The 27796-nt window shown below is 38.4% G+C and overlaps 1 protein-coding gene across 2 annotated transcripts in view; it reads right to left on the reverse strand.

Moving 5' to 3' along the window:
• necab3 (N-terminal EF-hand calcium binding protein 3) overlaps nucleotides 1–27796 on the reverse strand; it is a 56533-nt gene that overhangs the window by 24555 nt on the left and 4182 nt on the right. For both annotated transcript variants that reach the window (XM_074670893.1, XM_074670902.1), the window contains exons 2-5: nucleotides 24694–24718; nucleotides 6216–6324; nucleotides 3275–3300; nucleotides 860–957 (exon numbers count right to left, since the gene is read on the reverse strand). In XM_074670893.1, the coding sequence (XP_074526994.1) occupies nucleotides 860–957; nucleotides 3275–3300; nucleotides 6216–6324; nucleotides 24694–24718 (258 nt within the window). The remainder of the gene's footprint in view (nucleotides 1–859; nucleotides 958–3274; nucleotides 3301–6215; nucleotides 6325–24693; nucleotides 24719–27796) is intronic.

Genomic DNA, 27796 nt, shown 5'->3' on the forward strand with positions numbered 1-27796 from the left:
AAATTTGAGAAGTAAGAATTTTTCCCTAATTTGGATCATGCTTGTCATGAAGAGGTGTTGGTTTCCTAAACCCACTTATCTTCAACAGTTGAAAACCACTGCTACCACTCTGAAGACTGTTAGGTGGCTGATATAAGCAGAAAGCTAGTGGCATTTAGCATTCAAGTCTTAGGAAAAATAATTAGCATCAGAAATTTAAGTATGGCATCCCACACAGCAAGTTTATTCCTTAGTATTTCACATTGACCGTGCAATACCAAGTGTCCTCTACACTGTAAGCTCCAATTATAGCAGTTGAACATATGGATAACATCCATCAACTCATCAGTGATGAGTTGATGGACTCAGAACATGACAGCATGGAGTCTCTGAGGGTGATGATTTATCTCTAACATGAGAACAGATGAGACAGGAGGCATCAGCTTATTTTTATGCTGCAGTTGGTTAATTAACTGATTTTAGCATTTCCATAGCTTTTACACTCTGCAGGTTCAGAAGTTGTTGAATCTCATGGATGTCGGCAACTTTTTAATTCACTTTTGCAGTATATTACAGTAAAATACTACTGATTACTAACAACCAGTGACATTACATACATTTTATTATGCATTTCAAATGCTATCTGTGGCTTTTAATCTTAACAGACTTAGTTCCTTTGCCAGATCTTTTTTTACTTTTAATTGGTTTAAGTATTTTTTCTTATGTTTGTCTGTATTTCTTATCTGTTTTGATCCTTTTTTTACTGTAGTTCTCTGTACAGCACTTTGTTTCCGGCTGTGGTTGTTTTGAAGTGCTTTACAAATTAATTTGGTTGGTCTCCAGAGAATAAAGTTTATTCTGTTGAATAAATTTAACTTACCTCTTTAGTTTTATCCATTGCCTTTAAAATGGCGATATTCAGGCTCTCCAGAGCTGAAAGTACACTGAGATATTCCCCCAGATGCTGAGAAAAATAATCTGACAGGAAAGAGGAAATAATCTGTCAGTGTTATAACAGAGTTGGATAAAAAAGGAACCGTAACATCTCAGATAAGACATTCACTTGAAGACTTTGACAAGCTTGAGACAATATGTGAGAAAAAGATTCAGTCGTGTCTTCAACCACCAATTTAACTTAAAGCATGAAGTGTTGAAATGTCTGTGTCAATGCCTTTATTACTTGACAAGTCAAGAAGTTGATACAGAACTGTTATAATAATTTTTATAATGCTAATTCTTTTATTGTTGAGATGAGTTGGTGACAGGAGCAGTAAAGGTTAATTTGATACTGGATATAGCTGGATGATGGAGTTCACAAGAGAAGAAAAAAGTTTCTTTGGACTCACCAGGCGAGATCATTTTAAAACAAATTCATTATTTAAAGTAGTCTATTTTTATTTTTTAAATGCTAATTAGTGAATCTGCTGCACTTTTATTTTCCTCTTTATCAGTTGAGTCATGCACATAGATTTTGAGCCAGTTAGAAATGCTTTGCCAAGAAAAGACAAGACAGCAACTAGGCTAGATCTGTGATAAATTACAAGTTCTCTCCTGTTGCCATGTTTCTATTGCATCAATAATGCAGAAGTTTTATCTTGGGTAATACTAGCATTTACAAAACCCTGCTCTATTTCTTCACCTTATGCAGGTCGTTGACACTTGCACACAAGCCCTTAAGATGTATATATATATATATATATATATATATATATATATATATATATATATATATATATATATATATATATATATATATATATATATATATATATATATATATATATATATATATATATATGATTATGTTACATAATAAAACTGTTGTTAAATGCAGTGTGCTGTATTTTCAATTTAAAAAAATTACCTTAATTCTGATTGCAAATAATGGTACTGTCATATCAACAGAGCCAACACGTGTCTCCCATCAGCATTTGCATCAGTTAGCTTAGTTAAATTTTAAGGGGAGGGGACTTTCTCTTTCCAACCAAGTCTGCGTACAAGCTACCCAAAAGGCAGCTGCATACTCTGTCTGGATCGCTCTGACAGAGTCTGTACATTTCCAACACTCTTTACAGAAAACCATGAAGGGAGTCAGTGTCAGCTGTGGCTCAGTAGCCCTAGTCAACCAGAGGGGTTGGCATTTTTATCTCAAGTCTCTGAAGTCAACATTTTTGAAGCCAAACACAGAGCCATGAATTGCTAGCTCAACGGTTGGATCTTTGCCCCATGTGCATAGACTGGTGTCCATGAAACATGTGACCTACCTCATCACCCTCTCTCTTGCTTGTTTCACCAGTCTACCTACTTTTCTATCATCTGATTTTAATGCATTAAAATGATTCTTTAAAAATGCATTCTTATATCATTGATTATAGATTCATCTGATGGGCACGGCCACATCACAACTTCATGTTATCTTATCATGTTTTTAGCACCCTGTCAGTCATGTAATGTCCTTGATATGTTCTCCTGGAAAAAGCTTCTCATGTTCCTAGTGGCATAGCCAGCAGCACGTGAATAGGATAAATTCACACTAATAGGCCCCTTGTATGGCAGCAGCCTTTATCATAAGTACGTGAATGTGGTGTGAACAGATGAAGGTGACATAAAGTGGTACCGCTCAGACTTGTCTCAAGACTAGAGGAGTGTGCAGTCTTCTACAGATTATTACTGTGGTTTTGTATTTCTCCCTGGTGTCCTGGGAGAAGAAACATGTTGTTTGCTTATCATTGGGTCTTTCCCCTTTGTTTGACACCAGAAAATAACACTTGGACAAGTCTGAGTGTTAAAGCAGTCAAGAGCTGCAATTATGGAGGCTTCAGTGTCTGTAGTTACATAACACTGCTCTCTAACTTTTACACTTACACGTTAAATCTGTCCAATGTTTTAGCCTCCAATGCTGCTGCTTTGTTTCATCTTTTCTTCTTATCATGATGGTTTGTTTAAAAGGTTTGAGCTCTTCTCTTTTATTATCTTGTTCTATCTAAAGAATATCATTAGCACATGACTTGTTGCACTTTTCAGATGCTTCCATCTGTCTTAGCTGTTGTTATATAAATCTATCTGACCCCTGGCTGTTACGTCTTATTTCACAAACAGATGGTTGAGTGGTATAAATTCATTTGACTACTCTAGTCAAAGTGTGTTTATTACCAAATGTTGCACTATAGACTAATTTCTGTTTTTATGTCACTCAAAAACATGGATCCCTTTAAAACGAAACCATCACTCATGTTGGCAAAGTATTCTGAGAGAAATTTTTAAACTTTTAATGAAACAATTTTCTTCTACCAACCTGATAGCTTGTCAGTGTCCAGATTGCTGCAGGACAGGACATGAAAGGAGATAAAGGGGAGAGTATTGAGCCAGTTAATTAGAGGAAGTCATGCAGCTCTTCAGTTCTGGTCGATAAATTTTGCTCACAACTCTGTAAAAATGATTACAGATTCACGTAAAAAAAAAAACAGTGGAAAATCCATATAAATCAGTAACACATCAGTTGGCACTGTCTGTTTCCTGCTGAGTGTTAATAAATACTGACACATTTGTCTCACTTATTAAATTATTGTTCCCCACAGTGTCGTCCATTCAGAAAATACAGAACTTTTAGACGTGCAAACAAGTGAGTATAGAGCAAACACACTTTCTTTTAACTTGTCCCTGTCGTAGAAACAGGGAAATCTATAGTGCTTTGTTTAAAAGTCATAACAGAGATGATTACGCTCAAGGCCAAATTGTTCTCAGCAGGAGGGTTAGATAACGGCAGAAGCATTACTGTATAAAAAGTTCCCCTGTGGCTTTATATTCCTGTTACAGGTCATTTTCACTGTCAGATAGAGATTATCAGGGAGGCTGGTTTTATCATCGTGAAGCTCAAACTGCGTTTACAGGCAAAACAAAACATTTCTTATCCCAGTTGCTGTTGTAGATTCTCAGACTTTTGTTGCAGACATTCTGAATCTAGCAAAGAGATAATATGTCAGAGGTGTGCATCTCTTCTTTACATGATGGTCTAACAGGTTACAGATGCTAAAACTAGCACAGATATCACCATGATGTCTCACCTGGTGAGATTTTTCTTGCTGTTTTTTTAACCCATCACTCTGCAACAAAGTGTGGATATGTTGCCTTTTTCTTTACCTAATGCCCACTGCTAACCCACCTAAGCTCAAACACTGTTCTCATAATAGATCAATACCCAAGTCTAAACTAGATTAATCTAAGAGGCTTGAATGGGTTAGCCAAATAAACAGTTAAATGTTATCACCCTCGCTAGTCGGCAAAGAATTATTAGACTGTTGCGTAAACTTTTAAGGTTTTTAAACTGTAGACCAAGCTCAACATTGACAGACCTGAATGGACATCAGTTGGACCAGCCTACAACCAATCAGTGCACTGCAGCATGTGACGTAGCACAGGGTAGCAGAAAATATAACCTGACAGCACTATTCATTTAAAATTACATGATCCAGTTCATTAATAACAGATTTAACGGACCTTTCTGCAACAGAAGCTGACATCTTGATTGTTCATAAAAGTCGTTAGCTTGCAGAACCAGCTGTACTTCTACAAAAAATGGGCCACGACTGGTCCAGTATTTTCAAGATTAGTCAGTAATTGTTTGAAATGAGGACTATTTCAGACCCAAATGAATATGAGGTGGCTAATGAGTTTGTTGACACTAGGCTACTCCAGGCCCGAGATGTCAGTTCTATGTTCTGTCAGCTGTAGCACGGCCACCAGACACAGCTCAAAGCTCAAGCTTTGCTACCTTGGATTTTATTTTTATTTGTTTTTTTTGTTTATATTTTTAGAATAGAGGAACAAAATTTTGATTTTCCTGTTTGCCCTCAAACATATAGAATAAATTGACAGTAAAATCCTTTAAAACTGAGCAAAAATGACAGATGGCTTCTTGTGGTGCATGGCAGCACAGGAATATGGACATTAACCTGCAAGGAGGACCAAAGGCTGGTTGTGCTAGCTCTGCTAATGGTAGCCAAACTGCAGACTCTGTGATCCCCATTAGCCATATTGTTGCTTTATTTTGACTGTTTAGCTGGGAAGTTAATCACTTTGGTCACTATTCCCACTTCAGAGCTACAAGAACTGCTGTCATTTTGTCTTTTACATTAAAATCAGTAAAAATTTAATTAACAATTTTTTACAACCCAATAAATCATCTTTTTCTATCCTTCCAGGGTTAAAAAAATATATCCTCTGAGACACCAAAATTTAGCCATTAGCATCAAAACCTGTGCAGGTTTTTTAAAGCCTTTGTTTCCGTTTTGACATTGTAACCAACAGTGCTGTCACACAAACAACAACACACTTTTATGTGACATCAGAGCTTAGTCTGTGCCAACTTCCTGTAAGCTTGGATGGTAATTAAAGCAGTCTGAGGGCCAGTTTGTCACATCAGAGACTATCTCAGAGTAACATCATGTCCAAAAACAAAATGATCACACTGGGAAAGAAAAACTGGACGCAAAACAAAAAATAAATGCAGACTTGTTGCTGTAGCCAAACACTGCAGCAGCTCTAATTGGCTGTGTGCAAATGAGAAAAACATCTCACAAAGTCCATTTAGCGACTTCAATGCATCTAATTGCACTTTTGTGTGTGTTGCGGGGGTTTGTTTATGCCTGTGAACGCACCTTGTGAGACTAACAGAGAGGCCCAACAGTCACACTGAATTAATTATGCCATCTTAGGCAGTATGAGTGGTCTGACAGCTAAAAGTACTGGTTGCTGATAAACTGTAAATATATATAAAGGTGAAAACGATTTAAAATGTCCCCTGAATAGATCACTAAACATAAAAACAGGACTTTCCCTCTACAGCTGCAGAACTCAACATCCTCCACAGACCAGCAGTTTCAGCAGCGACCCTCCGGCTGATTTCTTTGATTGCAGTTTCTGGGGGGTGAGTTTTAAAGTGGCTGTTGTAGTCCACAGTGTTTTGTATCCAAAAGAAAGGAGAAGCTAAATTTATCTTGACTCACTTTGGATGAAATTGTCTTTCAAGCTGTGAGACATTTAGCCCCTGTACTGATCATATTAAATCTATTAGCAGCGGCTTTAAAAGACGGAGCTCTTGCTGTTAAATCTCTTTCATGACTCTAAAAGGCTCAATCTAAACACTGCTGTGATGCAAATTAATAAAGAACTTGGATTATCAACTTTTTCCACTGTGAGGAGTTCAATTCTCAGAATGTTTCTGCAAAGGAACTCACTTGTTTTGTCGTCCATCTATTGAGTAGAAGAGCTCCTGTAGCTCCTCGGTGGTCAGGATCCCATCAGCAAAGTAAGCATTGAACTCATCAAAAGACAGCTTGCCATCATCTGAAACACAACACATGTACACGACTACATTACTACAGACATTACATCTGTATAACAACAATAATGAGAATACAACTATACCAACAAGTTCAAAATGGACATGATAAACATTTTATGTGTTTTTACTCTGGCCCTATGGTGTCTGAAAAAAATTTTTTTGTATCATGTCAAGATGAACTTTTAAACTTGTTACATATTTTATCTGCACTGGGACTGATAAATGGGGGTCAGAGACCTGGGATGAATACTGCAAAAGACAACCACAGAAGATACTCCAGACTTAAGAAAAACCTGTGTGCCCTCCTGGTCTTCACTTAAATAGCAAACCTTAGCATACGGCGTGAAACTAGGGAGTTTGTTTCTTCTCAGTCAGAGAATCATGGACCACACAGGGAGGGGTATTGCATAGTTTTATATTTTCTTACCTAATATTATCCCTGTTAGCTGTAAATTATAACTTTACTAAAAGTATACCATTAATGAGTAAAATCTCACATCAGTTTGTGTATGGTAGATTTACAGAGTGATGAAAACAACCAGGAGCGCAGACTTGCATCAAATGCTGGTGTTTAACCTGGTGAAGAGTATGAGGAGGAGGTGCCAAGATGTTGTGGCTGTCTATGCTTCTTCCATTGGCTACTGAGGCTCCTGTTTGTTTAAGGAATAAATTGTTGAATTGCCAATAAGTCTCTTTTTCAGACTTCAGTACCAATATTTGAAGCCGATATTAATTTACAGTCAAAATGCAAATATTGGTGTCAAAGTTTTGAACAATAAAAACTCCAACACTTAACTTTATTCAGATACCTTTAAGCACAAGTTTATTAAACAGCTCCCAGGCTTAGTAGATGTTTTATAAAGTTAAATTATTTTTTTTTTTAAATAGCTTAAGTTTTCCACAGTAAATAAAGTTTTCCAAAATTTCCATGTAACTGTACTAACTGCACTGCTGATTGGGTGTTTCCCAAGCCATGTCCCTGCTTGTGACCAATCTGATGGTACTGTGGGTGGGACAGTGCTTGGGACTATTTAGTGACTGCAGACAGTAGTTTCTTATCGCCCAATTAGAAAAAAGGCCAATGCCGATATGTCTCAAAATGTCAAATGTCTGCCCCTATAATCGGTCTTTCCCTACAGAAAACCCTCAACATGAGTCAACAGCAGAATAAACTGTTTGGCATTGTCAGAGAAGATGTGGCAAATTTTTCATGGGCACAACCCACATACACAGCTCTGCTGCTCTTCCTAGAAATGCATGTTCCTTTTAAATATGGTATCATTTAATAAGGAAATAAATAAGCTTTCCAGCAGTATAATATTTATTGCCAAGAAGCATTGATACAACACAAAATAATCTACCAAACAGATTGCCTTCAAACACAAATCCCATATAGATACAACACCCAAAATATGTTCAAATCTATTTTAGCAATTGCTTTTCTTGGTGGATGTATTTTCTCTTATTTAGACCATTATAAATCATTTTTTTCATGTCGAGCAACTGGACTTAAGTTTCTCGGGGTCTTGCTCAGGAGTGGTGCTGTGGCAGCAGTGGTAGGTACGTTATAGTGGACCAATGTGGTGCGGAAGGAGCTGAGGTGTAAAGCAAAGCTCTTCATTTACCAGTTGGTCTATCTTGACTGAAAGAATGAGATCACAGATACAAAATGAGATTCCTCTGAAGGGTTTCTGGGCTCAGCCGGAGAGATAGCAGTAGGATCTTGGACAACTGATGCCAGCTCAGAGTAGGTGTTTTCTTTTGGAGGTGTTCTGGACACAGGTCGACAGGTGGACCCAGAACTTGTATCTGACTTGGTCTGGGAATGCCTCTGGATATTCCAGAAGGAGACAGTAAAGGGATGTCAGGGTAGATTTGCTTCCACTTCTGTTTCTGCAACCTGACCCCAGATAAGTCGAAGAAAATGTATAGATAATGAGAAAATGAATCTTTTAGCTGTCGGTATTGATGCATTTGAGATACAGCTAAGGTCTAAAATCAACATCTTCTTCTTTTGTTCTCAAATTCTTAATTTATGACACTGCAGTGTCTTGCTGTCCAGCTTCTACCATGGTACAACAAAATGATGACACCACTAAACTTTTCCCATGGCACATTTTTTTTCAAAGTATTTATTGGGGCTTTTTATTTCTTCATTCAAAGATGATAGCTTTAGGATCAGAAGAGGTAAAAATCCCTGCTTTGCACTGTTATAAATATCACATTTGACCAACCAATGCTCCTGAGTGCTGATCCATTCAACTTTCGTTAAACAAGGTTTAGTTTTGAGGAATCTCTCACTATGATCCAATAAAAAACTCTGGCAGTCCCAATCTCTTAGATTGTCTTGCCATAAAAAAATGTGCAGAAACTTTCCACAAAGCATAACTTCAAACCTGACAAAATGACATATTGTGAGCAGATTGCAAGATTCTACTTCTTCTCAGACTTGTTAACTGAGAGCACAGATTGTTGTGACAGACAATGCATGCACTGAAAAATCAATAACACAAGATAAATAGCTCGGCTGTCATCTGAAGGAGTGCTCCTCCGTGAGCCTACTATCAATCTGTCTCCTGGCACTGATTGGGCAGATCAGTCAGCAGTTAGACTGCCAGGGAGAAACTGTGAGATGTTTTAATCCTCATAAAAAGAGACCAAGCTAACCAATGGATTGGTGTCTGTGGAGGACTTGAATGCACTGCCACAGACCCTGAAGGATACTGGATCAAATTGGAAATTCACTCAATGGATGTGAAGCTGAGATGGAGCCAAGATGGCAAACAGACAACTGAGTTTGAGCATCAAATATTTGTTGAATCAGGCAAACAGAAAACATCCGTTGGGGTCTTTTCTGCATCCAAAACAACAACAGCAACCAGCCCTTTTTGGAAGCCTCAGAATTAGAGTTAGTTTTATAACCTCACTTTCCTCTCTGAGCAAATAACCACCCTGTTCAAACAAAGACAAGGTCAAAGAAGAGCCGTGAAGTTCCAGTTGGCTGACTCGGTAAAGAAGAAAAGGCTCAAGGGCAAGCTTGGAGACCATCTGTTCAGCTGGAGCCTCTTCAGCATCATCTTCATCACCATAACCTCTGACCAGAATGTGTGTGCAATGTGCTGGCAGGGAGAGAACGGACCCTTGGAACTTTGGCCTTTTTTTCAGGTGGCCTTTTTGTCTGCCAACCCCTCTCAACATGCGTCTTTTTCTCTGAGATGATTTCATCTTCTATCATTCCTCATAGTATTGCTCTTCTACAGAAATTCATGCAAAGGCTGAGGAACTAAACTGATGAACTGCTAATGCACAAACACTGAAAAACCAACTCAATCATTTGGATAAACCAAAAACGCACACAACTCCTTCAGCTGTAAATATCTTTATTTTGAGGGATTACAGTTATTAGGTAGGAGACGATCACATTTGCATGCAAAAAAGGCAAAATGAGCTGCTATGTGTACGAGAAGAACATTATGCAGAATTTTTTAGGTGAAGGCTGGGTTAAGGATGAGTGTGCTCTCCAGATACCACAGCTTAAAGTTGAGTAACAAGTATGGGCAGCTTGTTGTACATTTCAATGATTAAAAGACAAGAGCCCACTGCACTCGTTCCTCATATTTAAAGAGGCTGTTTTCCTCTCACATTAAACTCAAGGCAGGAGGCTGAAATGCTCTCATAATGCTTCATCACTTAGCTCCGGGTTTTATGTTGGGAAAGTGAAAATAATGCTTTCGCTCCCTCATGTTTGAACATCAACAGATAAGATGAGAAACTGTGAGAAGAAGATGGATCATGCTACAAACATAGTTGTAGGGTGGCCTTTTTCTCTAATTTCCTGAACACCTGTTTTCCTTTTAAAATGGCGTGTTTAACCTCACTGGAATAGAGCACAGTTATGTAATTTATCTTTATTTTCAATGGAAGTAGAATATTTCACCATAGGGTTGCCAGATGAAGTCTTAAATAGTTTAACAGCAAGAATAGGAAAGGAAAAAAACACACAGAATAAAAAAATCTACAAACATATATTGAAATAAATGTAAACAAGACATTTGCCACCCTGAATTGGTTCTACTTTGACCTCAAAAGTAGGGAGAAGTAAAATTATGCCTGTAGGTATCACAGATAAAGAACAGAAGTAATTTTTAAACTAAAATTATAATTACCCTTTTTTTTGGCTTTCCTGCATTGATAAATGAGGATTACTTGGAGACAAAGAAAGCTATTGACAGTCCTGTGGAAAAGTCTGGTTAAATTATTGTAGCACGAGTCCTTCCTCTGAAAAGGTGAATAGCCAATCACAACTTAGCATTTTAGGGTGGCACCTGAGGCCTGTATAATTTCGAGGGGGGTTACGCCACCCCTCCAAACAACCGCTGCACGACAGGTTCCTAAAAAAGAAACCAAAAGACTTAGGCCATGTCCACTCATAGCCAGGTGTCTGGGAAACGGTGTATATTTTTCTCATTTAGGCCTGTCATCCACATGAAACCGCAGTTTTATATCACTAAAAACAATGTTTTCTGAAAACTCCAACCTTAGGTGGAGATTTTGGAAAACCCTGGTTTTTATGATTCCATGTACATGCTGGGAATCTGAATTTTTGATTTTCATGCATCACAGCTGAATGACTGGGGTTCATTCTGATTCGCTGGCATGGGTCTCACGACCGAAATACAATAGCAACGTAAACATGGACCAAAATATTCTGCTTGCATTCGGTTTATTTGCTCAAACGGAAAATAATTTAACCTTTGTATACACCTTATTTTGAAAGAAAAATGCCAAACCAAATGGACATGTAATCGATTTCACAGGGGTGGAAAATTCCTTTCCCCAAACGGATTGAGGTATCATGTGTCCACTCAAATGGAAAGTTGTCAGGGTGCATTCTATCAGGGCATGCTCAGATATGACGTAAGACGCGGCTAGAGATGTTCTTTGATAAATTACGTGATGTTTCTGCGCATGCCCCATTGACTATTATATTCTGTTTGATTATAGTGGCGCATGTAGACCAGAGATCGGAATATTCCTTTCCATGTATACTACTGTTTTCAGAAAAGTCATTCAGAAAGATTACACGCGGAAAGATGGAAAAACTCCTCACGTAACCATGGCTAGTGTCACATAAGGGTTTGGCACTTATTGGCAGATTTGTCTGGTTACGTGTTGACAAAAGTGTTTTAAGAAACGAATGAGGCGGGATAATTATTTTTAAAATTACCTGGCTACATGTGTATAATGCCTTAGAGCCTTCTCCACTGCTTGAATAATGGGTGATAAACCTCCTCCATGTAAACAGATGGCATATGGGTCATAATATATATAAAGATATAAACATGCTTTCTATCAGTACAGTCAGTTTGTATCATCATGATCAATGACCATCGAGGACATCAGTATGGTGGCTCCCAGCTGTGTAGTCTCTGGTTATGAAAGCAAAACATGTTCCTCCACTGGCATATTAGTACTCAGCTAAATGTGGGTGTGTGTATGTGTGTGTGTTGACTGTGGGTTGTAGGGTTGGGTGGGCAAAATGTGTTTTTAATTTTATAGTAAGGCACCCTGGGTTACATCTTTTGTATGAAAAGCACTTTATGAAAAAGAAGTTTGGTTTTATTTGATTTGATTTAAGGAGTTTGAAGTGGGAGTATTTTAGCAGCACTTTTGTACAATGCTGATGATAAGAAGTGTGAAGGCTCAAATAGTGACATCCAGATTGACTAATGGCCCTCAGGAACAACATCCTGAAAAAAGGGTGAGAGCTGTCTACCCTTCACATCTGAGGACAATGGCTATCATTTGAAAAGGAGTAGTTGATACTTAACAGTAGCATTTAATTGATAAATCAAGCTCAGTAACCATACACGCCATTGCATTTTAATGCAATTTATAGTTAGCATGACTAATGCTCCCTCCACATGCCTTTGTCTCTTCTCACAGAGTCCTTTTTGGAAGACATCCTACATTTGGGATGAGACGGACAGCAGCTCTGCTCAGAAGTGACACTCTCGATAATCTGTTTGATGGACTAATGATGAACTGGCAGACTCCTCTATTCACTTTGACAGTTCTGGGTTAAATTTCTCCCTGTGGTAGAAGGTGACCGCAATGAAGGCACAAGCTGGCCCTCTTTATGTTTTACTTCTTGAGTTATTTTGAGCAAGGATAATGACAGAGCAGAACGAAAGTGCAGTAGCCTGTTTGATGGCTGGTACAAATGGTTATGTTGTTTGATTTTTTTTTTTTTTTTTTTGTTGACTGCTGGGGTGATAGGCTGAGGCTGACCTTTTACTTTCCACTTACTCCCAAAAAGGGACCAAAATTGGTTACTATCAGCACTGAAAAAATATGTTTTTTTTTGTTTTATCTGCCCATTTGTAGCCTGAGTTTTACTGACCAATCAAATATCAGCAAGATTCAATGCAGGGAGTACAATCTGTATGGAGAGCAAAGCAGGCAGAGTACTTTCAAACCCAAAGATATCCGGGCTACCACCAGCTGTAATCTGACTGATAAATCTCTCTAAAAAGATCTACAAGAGCTAAAAATCTAGAAATCTCTTTAAGTTTAAAAATTTCCTCTTGAATGACAAATTTTGTTGATGTGTTACAAAGGCAAACAATGTAAATTCCTCAACTCCTTATAGAGAATCAGAAATAATTCAGCCTTCAGTTCAGCATTTGCAAAGTTGTTGTCTTCAACTTTTGAGAATGTATTTTAAAAAAGGTAGCATTCTCTCTTATTAATACTTGCATCACTTTAAATTCAACCCAAACAGCAACCTTGATCTGAATCCTCCAGGCGTGGTGGACCCAGATGGCACTGACAGAAGATTGGCCAACAGGTAGGAGGATTATGTGTTTGTTGTCTTCATATTTATACCTGTAAGCCTCCCCTGGATGCTAACAGATGCATTCTTCTTACGCAATCTTAACTTTTCATCCTTTTTAAGGTGGCATGAAAGGCTGAGAGAGGACAGTGACTACTTTCAGACGACACTTGTTTGTCAAATATGACATCCTTGTTCAGCCAAGCGTCATTCTGCTGCTATGTTGAGCATTTGTGATGTGCTGCTCAGCTGTATTATTCATCTCTGTGCTTGTAGTGCTGTGCTGCTCTGCACTGATTGTTGTTTTAGATGAGAGTTTGGGGTCAGGAAACAATGTGGGGTTGCAAGAAAGTACAAAGGCTGGGAAACTGAATTATTTTAAGAGCACTGCAGATATTTTTTTTCTTAATCTCTAAATACCCTATGATTGAACTCAGATTGGATTTTTCCCCCCTCATTCACTAAAATGTAGGTAATCCAAATATAAATTCTTGTTGCTCAGTTAAAAACATTGAACAATGAACCATCACTGATGGCTCTTTATCATCCTGTTCTGCTGCACCATCAGTTCTCTGAAGAGATTCCCAACCTTTAATGCCAGCTGATGCCTTTAAATCAATGAATTATTCATACATGGCCTACTGACATACAAGGAACACACATGGGTGCTGTAAGTGGATCATGGTTTCTAAAAACAACCAGAACATACTGACAGCGTTATGAGAACAATGTGTGAGGCATTTCATCTGCCAACTCCCTGACAATATATAAAGCTATTTCTGTCACATGATCAGGGCTTCATCTTTGTATCTGGCTATGTTAAAGACTTGATTCTAATGTTAATTTATTCTCAAAGCAAAAGAAAGGCCAGAGACAACCTGATGGCACGTTGTTTCACATCATTCTAGAGAAAGAATTTCACCTCTGCCTGTTGACACTGTGGTAGCTGGAGGAGCAACTGAGCCATAACCATCTCTGGCAGAGCAAAACAACCAGACAACAGCAGAACCATTGAGGGGGCTTCTAATTCCCACATGGTAACGTCAACCAGAGGTAGTAGTGATAAAAGTAAAAATGGCGAAAAATAACTAAAAAAAATCCCACATTTAAAATGCTATCAACTGCATAAGCCCTAGGAAGAAGCTCAATGAGGATAGAAATGTGAGGCCACAGGAAGAATCCATTGCCATGAAACGGATACTGAATGGAAAATTGGAAGGGCAATATTACGTTTTTTTTTTGTTTTTTTTTGTTTTTTTATCAATAGCTTTTAGGTAGCATGTTATAAATCAACATCATCATCTTTTAGGCAAAACTTTGTGTCAATCTGTTTGTGTCTTTAGCTTGTAGCCAGTTTGTAAGTGGGATAATGTATAGTGAGCAGGTGGTTATTCAAAGTAAAATCTGGACAGGGTGAGCTGCATTGCTCTGTCATCTTTGAGACAGTAAAAATCAACTTCTGAAATAATAGCTGAGGGAGAAAAAATATATAAGTTTGCTTAAAAAAATACAGTTATATCCTAGCATCAATCCTAATTGGGATAATGATAAAGAACAAGATCGCAGGTACAAGCGGCCGAAATGAGCTTCCTCCGTGGGATAGGTTAAGAAGCTCAGCTATCCGGGAGGAGCGTTGAGAGGAGCCAGATGAGGTGGCTCGGGCATCTAATACAGATGCCTCCAGGACGCCTCCCTGGTGAGATGTTCAGGGCACTTCCCACTGGGAGGAGACCCCGGGGCATACCCAGGACACGCTTGGGAGACTACGTCTCTCGGCTGGCCTGGGAAGGTCTCGGGATCCCCCGGGAAGAGCTGGACGAAGTAGCTAGGGAGAGGGAAGTCTGTGCTTCCCTGCTTAGGCTGCTACCCCTGCAACCTGACCCCAGATAAGCGGCAGAAGATGGATGGATGGATGGACATTTCTTTTTTGTCTTGTTTTTTTTGTTGTTGTAGTTTAGTTTTTTGTGGGTTTTCTTTTCTTTCAAGGAATTACAGACTTTTTGAGGACAACTGTGATTCATTTTTTTCATGCTCATTTCACCAGAATATCTGTTTACTATGTTTAATGGTTCACATTAACTGAGGGTGGGATTAGAAATGCTCCACAGTGATTTATCTCTTTGTTGTTTAAACTGGCATTAGCAATCAGTGACAGGTTCTTAGACACAACTTGAGATTGTTGGCATTTCGAATCTACGACTGCAAATTATTTAATGACTTGTAATTCCGGTGAGGTACAAATGAGCCAGAGTGACTATGTTTAAATGATTGTACAACTAAATACGCACATCCCTTAGATGTGATGATGTCCTTTCTTTTTATTTGGCTATGGGAAGAAAGAAATTGAAAGGCACAAAGGAAATTGTATTTTCTAACAAACTATCATACTTTTTCAAATCTTATGCAACAGAAAAAGAAGAGAGAAAAAAAAACATCAACAATCAATCAGGACCAGAGTCTTTGTGAGAGGATATCCCAAAGAAATACAGCCCTTTTGTTTTCACTAAAGCAATTTACCTGCACAGCTGTTCCATTTAAAAACAATAAACTGCCAGTGTGTGTGTGGGACATGTATTTGGCAAAGAATACTCTCAAAATGCCCGAGGAAAGGGCAGAGCCTGAAACTGTGTGATATCCTGCTTTGAATTAAAAAACCCAAACAGTCAAAGCAGCAATGGCACACAGGAAATTACATTATTGCAACACAAACAAGAAGCTATAAATCATCCTTAAGATTGAGCCAAAACTAAAGTGCAGCATTTGCTCTTTAATACAGCGGCAGAAAAACCACTTAAAAATTTCAAGGTGAGAAAAACGTTTCCAGTGAATGCCTCAGGCTTGTAAAGTGTTTATTCTTCATCGCTTCAGGTCAGATTGTGTGAGAGTGGCCTTTCTCCTTCACGGTTATTAAAATGAATCAGAATAGTCTAAACAAAGAGCTAAAAGTAAACAGGAACTGAGTGATGAACACAGAAAGTCCTGTAAAGTAGGACAGAAAGTAGGCCGCAGTCTTTATCTCTCCAAAGGTTAGTCCCTCTGCACACGCTCCTTAGTGGTTTATGAATTCCCTTAAATACATTGCAGCTTCAAAGCAACCAAAGAACCATGTTTATATGGTAAACTATCTGTACCACTGCACATTACACTCAGACCATTTCACATTCTAGTATTCTTAGCACCGATGCTCGACTTAGATGGGTTCCACAAGGCCATCTGTGAGAAAATCTGTGATATAAGCTGCCTTTCAGCTGCCATATCCTCATACAAGCCGGAAAGCTACCTTCAGATTGCGTATCGTATTACTTTATGATTCCCAACTCATTAACTGTCCGAGGCACACTGGGTTTTTCCACGTCATTGGAGCAGATGTGAGAGAAATGAGGATCATTAAAATCTTGCACACTGGTTCTTATTCTGAAGGAAGCCTGTATATGAAAAGGAGGAATTTCCCAGCCTCATTTAAAGAGAGTATAGCTTTAAACAAAGAGGCGCATGTGGCAGCCTGCACATGGAGCTCCTCTACACAAAGTAAAGATTTGAAACATGGGCGCTGACCTGTGACTATTTTCCCACTCAGGTTCTTACACAGCTGGAGTTATGCAAGACACCTCATTATCCTCAGAATTTCACTCGTGTTTAGCAGTCTGTCATAAACCATTAAAAGATTAAAGTTGAAACGAAATCTTCAAGGACACAGAACTTGAAGTGAGTCTATAAAAGCATCTTGCACACCTTGCAGGCACAGAGCAGCATTAACATTCATTTGGAGCAGTGCTCCATCTGATGGAAAGCCTGTCCAGTATTTACTCTTCTTTAAGTTTCAGTCTGCTCTCCATTATTTCAGCATGGTAAAACCTGCAGTTAGCTGTGACATTTCTCAGTATTTTTTAGTCATTAATTGTGTGCATCTGTTGTTTTATGCTGGAATGTTGTAGATGTAAGAAATAACCACAATGAAGAGAAAGCCTGCACCACATGAGTAAAACATTAAATTCATCAGTTTTTTGCATTATTAATACAATTTATCTCTGAAGCACAGAAAAAAAAGCCTGGTTCAAGATTGCACGTAAGCTGTAACATGTAATATCTCTGCAAGTGGTATGCAGTGTTGAAAAATTAATTCTTATCAGGCCTTATCAAAACTAACTGATTTATTGATACATCCTACATAGGCATAAGTTTGTTTAAAGATCCGGTGTTGGGATTTTTCGAGGCTTTATGTTGTCCCTCTGGCACCCATTAGTAGTTGATTTTTTTTAATGATTTTTCTTTTTTTTCTCACACTGGTGTTTAAGAAAACCCTTATCTCAGTCCCTGTCTGAAACACTTTTTTTTTTCCTGCTGTCTCTTTAAGGCTTCCCTCATAATCCCCCTTCCCTCTGATTGGAAAGCCCTCTAGTGTGATAACTTTAAAACGGTACTTTATTGTATAGCTCTGTCACAAAGCCATCTTTTTGGTCTTTTCTGGTCTTTGGTTGTTTAATATATGTTTGTGGTCATTTTATGTTTCTCCTCCTTTTTTTTGTTTATTGTTTTTTATTTTACAACCCTTTGTTGTAATTACACATCTTTTCATCTTCATTTTATATATCCTTTCCTGGATTTTTTTTCCTGATATTTTGCATGTCTTTGCTATTTTTTTTTAGAAATTTTTTGGTCATTTTTGTCACTTTGTAAGAATCCAAATATCCTTTGGCAAATTTAATTTTGTACCTTTTTTATGTAGCCATTCAATATATTTTTTGTTTGTCTCACATTCCTGTGCAGTATTTCATTAAATTGCTGTTGTTGTTTTGACTCTTCACAGGTCTTTCGTTTATCTTTTGAACTTTTTTCTGTAGTAATAGTTTGGTTTTTTTTCGTCTCTGTAATAATTTATTTTGATCATATGCTTTGTTTTGCTTTGTGGAGTTGTCTTTCTCATTTTGCCGTCTGGCAATGTCAAAAAGTTACACTGGCACCAGCAAGATCTATCGTGCTAGAGGAGAAAGACAATCTACTGCGAGTAGCCTTTTTCCTGATTGTGCTACAGGTGAAACTTCTACAGAGTGGTAGCTAAATGGACCCATCTCTGACGGATGAACATAAAGTGTGTCTTTAAAAAAATAAAAAAAAGATGAGTTGATGCAGCGAAAAGGTTCAGAAATCAATACGTACAGACCGTGAGGTTGGGTCGTTAAGTCATAATAGCGCTCATAGTGTTTCAGCCAGTAAGTTCATAAAGAAAACATCTTTTATTCCTTTACGGGATTATGACTTTCAACAACAGACTTCTTTTTTTTAGATGAAGTAGTGTTTAATCATGTAACACATTTTACAGCGTAAGCCCTCATCTTTATATTGTTTAAAGTCTCGTCCCAGGGGTGTTCATTACTGAGAGATAAAGCAGGTTGCATACAGAGCTCTGTATTGTCTTAGTGATTTCCTTCTATATTAAAACCTCCCCCCACTACCGTTCTCCATAACTGCCTTAGTGATGGCAGTCATCTTAGCCGAGCTCATTACCATAAAAATCTCACAGTGGATGTATTTGGCTGGAAGCCACTGAACAATTCATCAGGTCCAAGGCTCCTCGTGGTGAAGGTTAAGAGCTGTTGAGAAGTAATTGCTGTTCGGAGGCTTGGTGATTGCAGCTGCTGTATGTGCGACAACTTCCTGCCGTTGCCCACTACGTCCTGATTTGCTCTGTTTGTCAAAGAGAAATAAATCTAGTTTTGGGCAGCAGAGTCTAAACTGTAGCACCGGCGGAGGCAGAGAGGAGTTATTATTAAATATTATTAATCTAATGTGTGGTGAAGCAATATTTTTTAAGAAATATGTGATGTGCCAAACTTAGATTGAGTCTGGGAATCTTTTTTAAGATACTGTGGAGAAATGAAGCAAAAGATTTATATACAGTAATGGATGGCGATCAGTCACTTTCATTGATGCCAATACAATTACTGACTGAGCCTTCTGAAGGATTTTTAAGGATTCAGGTCTTGTCTTTCCACCATCTATACTTTAGGGACAAAAGACAGCAGAGTTCAGATTTTGGACAGAGACCACTGGTTTGAAAAAGGTGTTATGGAAGTCCCAACATTTCACAGGACTAAGGTTGCTGTGGTTAAGAGGACCACAGATAGCTAAAGACCCTAATGACTCCCAGGAACTAGGGCAACCACTCTTCTGACAACCCCATTTACTGTCAGACTGATGTGTATTTTTCTAGCTCCTTCCACCAGTTTGTTTACAATGGAAGGAGCCTTTCAGAGGGGAGGGAGAACCTCGTCTATCTCCTTCCACTGGTAAAGTACCAGCTCCAGGTATTAAAACTGGTGTTAAATAAGCACACGGAACCCCGTGGCCAACGATCAGCAGTGGAAAAAAGCCTTTTTTTTTAAAGAAAACCTGCCAAGCAAGTCATCTATCATTTTGTCGGAGGTTTCATTCATAACTTCCAGGTTTGATGTTAATGATATATTGAGGCCCCGTTTACACAACGTTTCATCTGAAAACCCTGAAGCGCAGAAAAAATGCTGAAACACTGAAAAAAATCTGCGTTTACATGGAAACGCACAGGAACTGAAAACGCTGTAGTAAGCATGCCAGGCCTGCAGGTGGTGCTATAACTGTCTTGTCCAGAAGCAGCATTTGGTAGACCTCCACCGAAGTAGAGTTGTGCCGATCATCTGGTGTATTGGGGAATACTAAGTGCAAAAGTGGAGCAACAGCTGCACATTTTGTATGAAGACAGTCAGCAGATACAGCAGATTGAGCATCACAAGCACGACACAGTAGACCACGAGGATCGTAACAACGGTACTGTTGGACTGTTGTATATGCTCGCACGAAGTGGAGTGTGACGTCAGCGTTTCCACTATAAACAGCGGCTTACTGTTTACACGGCAACGGTGTCATTTCAGAAAAATCCCACTCTGAAGGCCGTTTTCAAAAGTTTGCGTTTTGAGTCGGCTGAAACGCCGTTTCTGTGTAAACACGAGTGAATAACTTTTGCTTTTCACCCTGAAACTGTTGTTTCAACACTAGTTACTGTCCACTGTAACCACACCAAAAAAAAATTAGCAACTCTACACTGTGTAATTCTCATATGAACATGTTCCACACAACTCCGAGCAAAAAAAAAAAAGAACTCACGACACACAGACATTGGCAGCTGAACCATTTCTGGTGATGCATTCACTTGAGGCATGTAACTTTTAAGCATACAATAACTCATCTTAACAGTTACACACCCCATTTTCTAACACTAAAAACCCACTAACCCACCAAACATCGGACGTCTAAAAAACATGCAGATCAAGTCAGTTTTGGGTTGGTCCGTCGAAAATTACGTTACATATACGTCATTTCAACGTCACGTTGCGCAGGTGGAAGTCTGTTACAATATGCAGTGATCTACTAATGTTTTATGGTGACACAATGACTTGACTCCATTTTGGCTCCTTGCTGATCAAAAACCAAACTTGTTTATAGGAATAACATGATCAGAACCCAACTAAGCACTAGCACTGAGAGCACCTGGTTCTTTTGATGGAAAAGGGCTTCAGAGGAGATTGCATTCTATTTCATTGTAAATTCAATTTAATTCGATTAATTGTTCAGCCCTACTTTAAAGGGAATCTAAGAAATCTAAAAAGACCAAAATGTATGGCTTGATTCCCCCCCCAAATTCTTCCACTGGCCTTCATCCTTTTCCACAAATATGGATTCTGTGAAGTTTTGTACGAGGAATAGAACTGCTTCATAACTTATTCATTTTGAATGAGTTATGAAGAAAACTTGGATATATTTGCATACTTCCAAGAAGGTTCTTTCCCAGGATCATGAATGCTCAGAGCACACTGAACAGGCCTGACCAAAATGGGATTTTACACCACACTGCTCTGTTAACCAAACGAGCATGCAAAACCACAATTTTTTGAAACTTATATACTGTGATCACTGTCGTTCTGAACAATGTTACAAAACAAATGGATTCTTTAGGACTAATTTAGACAAGCTTTGGAGAAAGTGTTGAGCTGTCCAAACCTACACAGAACAAAAAGTCGATCCAAAACAATGAGACCCTTCAGGTAATGATTTCCGCCTCAAAGAGTAAAAGATAAAAGATCTCTGTCTGATCTCAACAATAACTGTATAATCCGGGATGATGCAATGCTACCACATACAAAAGCAATGTGGCTTTCATTTTGAGAACACGGATAGTCTTTGAGTCCAGTTTCTGCACACATTACCTCCTGCTTCAACTCCTGAGAGGAACAGGCTCAGTCACACTTCTCTGGACTTGTTTGAATCTGGAGGTGAAGTCAAGACAATCGCTCACATAAATGAGAAGAGACAGCCAAAGAAAGAAGTGGGGCTCAACAGGGAAAAGTCATTTAACCACAAACCAAACTCCTGGAATGAATCCTACGGTAGGAAGTGATGATTTAAAGCTGGGTAAAGGAATCCAAGGGGTGCTGAGACAGACCGTAACTCCAACAACCCCGTTTGATTGCTTTACCTGCAGATCCCTTGAGGACTTTTGTACAAGTACAGTAATGGATAGGAATTATAGAGTTTGACACTTTGTACAAGAACATTCAAAATGAATCTTGGTTGCAGTATTTTATGTACAGAGATGTGGAAAAAATAGAAATCTGAAATCATGACCTCAATTTCAGAAGTCTGACGTGTACAAGAACATGATTTCTGTGGGGAAAGACTGTTCAAACCTTAAAGAGGAGTTTTTTAATTCAGGATTTATATTTTTATCTATTTAACAACATTTGTAGAAGTATTTTATGATTTAGACTTCATTAAATTTCTTACCTTCTTTTGGGGTCAGTCTTAAATGCTTAATTTTATCTTCTGACATTTATAGGGGCTTTAAAAAACAGTACTCAAGAAGCCTCCTCCACTGTTGCCATGGTATATAGATGTTGTAACTGAGAAAACCTGTTTTTTTATCTAAAATATTATGAAATATGGCCATTATGGATCAGACTTAACCAAAAAGTATGAGTAGGAACGAAACAAAGTGTATTAGTGCATTCTTGAGGAGATTTGTTAATTGGTGAGGCAATTTGATCAAACCTGGAATCTCTCTTATGTTATGGTCAACAACTTTTTGAAGTACTTGTTGATCAGCCAGCACTCTCTTCCTGGGACTACTCTGACACAATCTGACCACAGTATTTAAAACTTTGCACATGCTTGGTATTGATATCTAACATGTGCATTTGCTACCACATTTTCATGAGTTGAACCTAAAAGATATAAGACTTGTTCTACCTACACAAAAAGCCTATTCCTCTCAAACATTGTTCATAAATCTGTCTAAATCTGTGTTTGTGAGCACTTCTTCTTTGCCAAGATGGGGTTGACGTGGTCTGCAGTTGTAAGGCTGGTTAGATGTGCTGCCAAATTCTCTGAAACACCTTTGGTGACGGCCTATGGTGTGCCTTAGTCTGGCCACAATAAAAGGACACTCTGAAATGTTCGGTTTTATCACAGCACAATGCCACAGATGTTGCCAGTTTTGAGGGAACCTGCAATCGGCATGCTGGCGGCAGGAATTTTCCCTAGAGCTGTTGCCCGTAAATTGAATGTTCATTTCTCTACCATAAGCTGTCTCCAAAGGCACTTTAGACAATTTGGCAGTACATCTAGCTTGCTTCACAACTGCAAACCACGTCGACTACATCTCAGCAGAGGAGAAGTGCTCACAAACACAGATTTAGAGAAACTTGTGAACAATATTAAAGAGAAATGGGCCTTTTGTGTACAAAGAAAAAGTCTTAGATAGGGATGCACGATATATCGGTATTAATATTGGCATCGGCTGATGTTGGTCATTTTTTTAAACATATCGGTATCGGCAGATGTGTGAAAGTGGGCTGATATTTACTCATTAGCTGCCAGCCATTTTCAGAGCATCTTGAAGACCTTTGGGTCCTTCAAGACTCAAATAATATCGTTTTTTATGACTATGTAAACACCTAAACTACCTAAGAAGAATGGACTCTCTCTTATGTTTCTCTCCCTGCTTTTGATACAAAAGATACCAGACAAAACATACTTTTTTGATCGCATTCATCTTGAGCACTACATCCTTTGATCCTCTCCATCTTTTCTCACGATCACGTTGCTCTTTCTCTCTAAACTACCTAGGCACATCATCTCAGATTGTTTTTGATTTCTCTCTCTTTTTTTTTTTTTTTATCAACATTGATATCACTTATCGGCCATGACAGCAATATTAATATCGCATAACAGCAAAAAAAAAATCATATTGGTGCATCCCTAGTCTTAGATCTTTGGTTTTTGCTCTTTATCTTGAGCTGATCTCAAAGTGTTGCATTTATATTTGATTTCAGTGTAATATCTGTTTTGTTTTGTTTTAATTTGAAAAAGTTCAATAAGACCTCTTCCAGTAAATTCAGAGACCTTAATCCTCTTCCACTTCATAAAATTGGCACACACCTGATATGTTCCAGTGTGGTATCAACATTATGAGATGCTCATATCCATAAAATACTGTGTATGTATACATCAGTTCATGTAATATTCTAATTAGTTGGTTCTTTGAAATGAGTTTCCGAGCGGCCTTATGATCTACAAAGGTCTACCACTGTGACCTGCAAAATCTCTCTTTCGCCATTTTTTTAAATTTTACTACACTTAAGCAGGCAGTGTTGGTACATTTTCTTGAAAATCCTTTTTCTCACAGCCATTACTGGCTACCTTATTATTATCATAACTACTGCTCAAATTGCTAACTTGGAACAAATATAAACTATTCATTCAGCGTCTGTACACCTACAAGAAAAACATCACCTAAATTTGACACATCAAAAGTGTTGTGCACAAAATGGAACGTGACACTGATACTATGTCCATATCAAGAGAGCAATCTATGGTCAGAGGTGGGTTTGACTTTTACAACCAAAGGTTGTCTTTCAGAATGATATTTGTTTGGGATCACTAGTAACTGCAAAAGGTCAAAGATGTCATTCCTGATCCTCATTAAGGTACAGCGTTTACAATGTGGTGCACGCAAGGAAAGCAAAAAGTGTGTGAATGCTGAACTACAGGCTTGTATTTTTCCACAAATAAAGGTGGAGTTACATGTCTGCTCTCTAAACATGAGGTGTGATCAACGCTCCCCAAATTGTGAGGTTATCTTCTTTTCACTTCCCAATAAAGACATGTCACCAGCAATTCACTGCTCAGCTTGCATCAACATGACTCACATTAATTTGTAAACAACACCAAGTCATCTGTGTCGACTCTGACGGTGAGGTGATTTATTTTGTGTGACATGTTTTCTCAGTCGTGGCTGTAATCCAGGATCTCAGCATCATTTTAATTGGGCAGAGGAAGTTGCTGAAGCATGAAAAGGAAAGGCGTTTCGCTTCAAGACGCGTTCATGCAAATCCATTACTTCCCCGCCCAGATTGTCTGAGGCACAATAACAAGTACACCAAAATGGGGGAAAGAACGAGCACGAGTTGTGACACATAATTCATCGTGTTATATACTGTTTACTCACCGTTTTTGTCTGCACGGCGGAAAATCTGGAAAAAAAGAGGAGGGAGGACAGTTATTACCTCAAAACAAGCACCAGTAAAAGGATTGTTGCATGCAGATGCGTATTATGAAGAATAATGTAAATCTGTCAAAACAAAATAGGATGTTTGACTTCTGCGGCAGAGATCAATCACTTCATCGAATTTCAGTTCGTTGAAGAAAACTGCTGCACTCTGAGTCATGTAAGAGTAAATGCCATCTGACTGCATGTCAGCACTCAAAAGGGTTCAATAATAATCTCTCATGAAGTAAAAAATTTACTTCAGAAGACTTGTATAGACGGAAAAAGAGGGTAACCATGCAGGTGCTTCAGTAATAAAATCAGCATTTTAATGATGATACCAGACAGACATAACAGTGGAAAATTAAATATAATTGTTGATTTAATTGTTCTGTGGATGAGCATAGTGATTAAAAAGCTATTATTCAAAGACAGCTGTAGCCAAGGTGCCGACTAATGGGAATCCTTTATTGTCATCATCTTGGCTGACACTAGACTGCAAAAGGTTTTCTGATTTCCATCAGAAACCGAATAAACAATAAACACAGGACCCATGGCAACAAGCTGGGGCTCATCATCGGCGAGGCAGAAAAATGAGACAGGCTTATTATCTGTGCACTGAAACTCAATGAACAGGTTTCACTATTTAAATGAGCTACTCCTGCTCAAGTCTGCACTGCTCATATTCATTTATAAAGCACCTTCAGAAAAAACCTGTTCTCTATAGTGCTTCAAACTGCAAAAAGTGTTGAAGTTTGATGCACAACAAATGTGTAAAAACTCATTAAGAGTTAAAAAAATGTATAAAGTATGATTATACCCATACATGATTCAACAAACTGTTTGAAATAAAGCCATTACACTTGTCTGTTGAGGACATTCACAAGTGCAGTTAATGCCACAATGAAAGATGATAAAAAATGTAGTGTTTGTAATGCTGTAAACCAAGTGTGATGCGTATTCCAAATAGAGTTTAGATTTTGTTGTCTTTGCAAATCGGTATCTGGATTACCTGCCCTGGATTACACAAACAACACATTTCAACCAGCGGGCCAGGTGTAAAGGCTGCTTGGCTATGTTAGGATACACTTGCTCATTCACTGGTCCCCTATAATAGAGCTGAGTCATTGTTAATGTGATTAATTACACCTACAGCTAGCATCACCTGTGAAAAAGCTGACCTAAGCTTTTTCTCCTGCCAGCTGCAGCTCCAATTTTCTGGCAGGTTTTCCTGACTGCACTGGATACAATAGACATATTCAATTAAAATGCTTCATGACCTGTTTTTTCAATATGTCTTTGAGATCATTTTCCTCTTTCTCACATTTGTGCTCATTTTCAATCTGTTACCAGCAACTCATTTAACAAAAGAAGCCATGACCAGCAGAACAAAAGACTGAAAAAGTTGTGCAATGCGAAAAAAAATACACATGGAGAAACATCTTCTGACTAATAAGCTGCAACAGGTTGGCAACATGACTGGGGTGTAAAGAGAGCTCTCCAGAGAGGCTTCCCAGAAGTCATGATTTGAAAAGGTGCATGACTCTGTGAGACACAGCACAAGCAAACTGCTCAACAGTTACAGAATCTTTTTTTTTTCTTAGTGTAAAATTGCAAGGAATTAAGGGATTTCATCTTTAGTAAATTACATAAAAGGATTCAGAGAATCTAGAGAAATTTCTCTAACAGAATGGACAAGGAAGAAAAAAATACTGGCTGTTATTAAAAAAACAGCCATCACCCTGTACCAGAAATCACTGTGCAGGCTCAAAATTACTTCCAAAAGTTCAAAACACAGGTTAAAACCTTACTTTACACAGAGGAAGCTATGTATAAACTTAACCTGGAAAAGTTGGCATTCAAGACAAACTGAGAGGAAGTAGATAACCATCCTGCAGTAGCAGCATTCTTTTAGGAAACCATGGATGCAACAACCACCACACAGTGAAAATACAGCATCTGTGATAGTAAGGGGTGCATGGTAAAGGTGGCTTAAACGTATAAAAAGGCATCATTAATGAAAGGTATATAAGTTTCAGCAAGAGCCTGAGACAAAGCCAGGCCACATTCTGCATTATGCATGTATTACAGCAGCATAGCCCTGTGGAAGAGGATTCTGGGTGCTACTCTGGCCTGATCGGACATCCACTGAAAACATTTAGTGTCATGAAGGAAAAAAGAAAACAAAAAGAGAAACAGGAGGCCCTGAACTTCTGGATAGCTGAAATCGTGTGTCAGGCAAAAATGGGAAGAACATTTCATTTAGCATCAAAACAAGCAACAGATTTAAACCAAGAATATATTTTTTTGTAAAAAAGTTTTTAGTTTCAGCATTTCTTTCATGGTGTCCCAAAGTTTTTGGAACTGGATCCTCAAAATCTGGGCACATTGCAGCCAAAACATGCAGTTAAAAATCTGTTGGTCCTCACTCTGACAAACATTACATTCGTTTTCCCTCAGACTATCTGACTGCTCTGAACATTGTCAGGATAATCAGAGTAATTGCCTTGAATACTTAGCTTCTGTTGGATGATGAAAAGTCTATTTTTAACAAAGGCTTAAAAAATTCACAACCACTGCAAGCTGTCTGATCCAGATTTGCTTCAAGGCAGCGCAATACAATGTTTTACAAAAACAAAACAGAAACAACAGCAGACTGACTTGCTGCAGTGGCATACGCTGGATACATCATTTTATGTCGGACACGAACAGCAAACACTGTAAACTCTGGTTTTTATGGCTGACTGTGTGAGTGCTTCTGGACATCTGCAGACAGTCTTAAAAAACAGTGACTGCATCCTGGTCACACAAAAGAAAAACTCAGCTTTCCAGTCCCAGACAGGATGTCAGCACAAAAAAAATCAACAGCAAAGAAAGAAAAAGGACAACATTCTGCATTGCACAATCCAGATAGGTTCAAATACACCCCATTATCATCAAACCACTTCAGACTAAAAGCTTGTGCATGCCTATAAAGATAAAGATCATCTACTGAAATGTTTACTAGCGTGCACGCACAATTGAGGAAGAGTGGAACTAAATTGAAGTCATTTAAAGCAGCTAC

This window comes from Halichoeres trimaculatus, unplaced genomic scaffold (assembly GCF_033239565.1).
Source record: "Halichoeres trimaculatus isolate MK-OKI-2021-1 unplaced genomic scaffold, fHalTri1.1 fHalTri1_scaffold_1, whole genome shotgun sequence".
Lineage (NCBI taxonomy): Eukaryota > Metazoa > Chordata > Actinopteri > Labriformes > Labridae > Halichoeres > Halichoeres trimaculatus.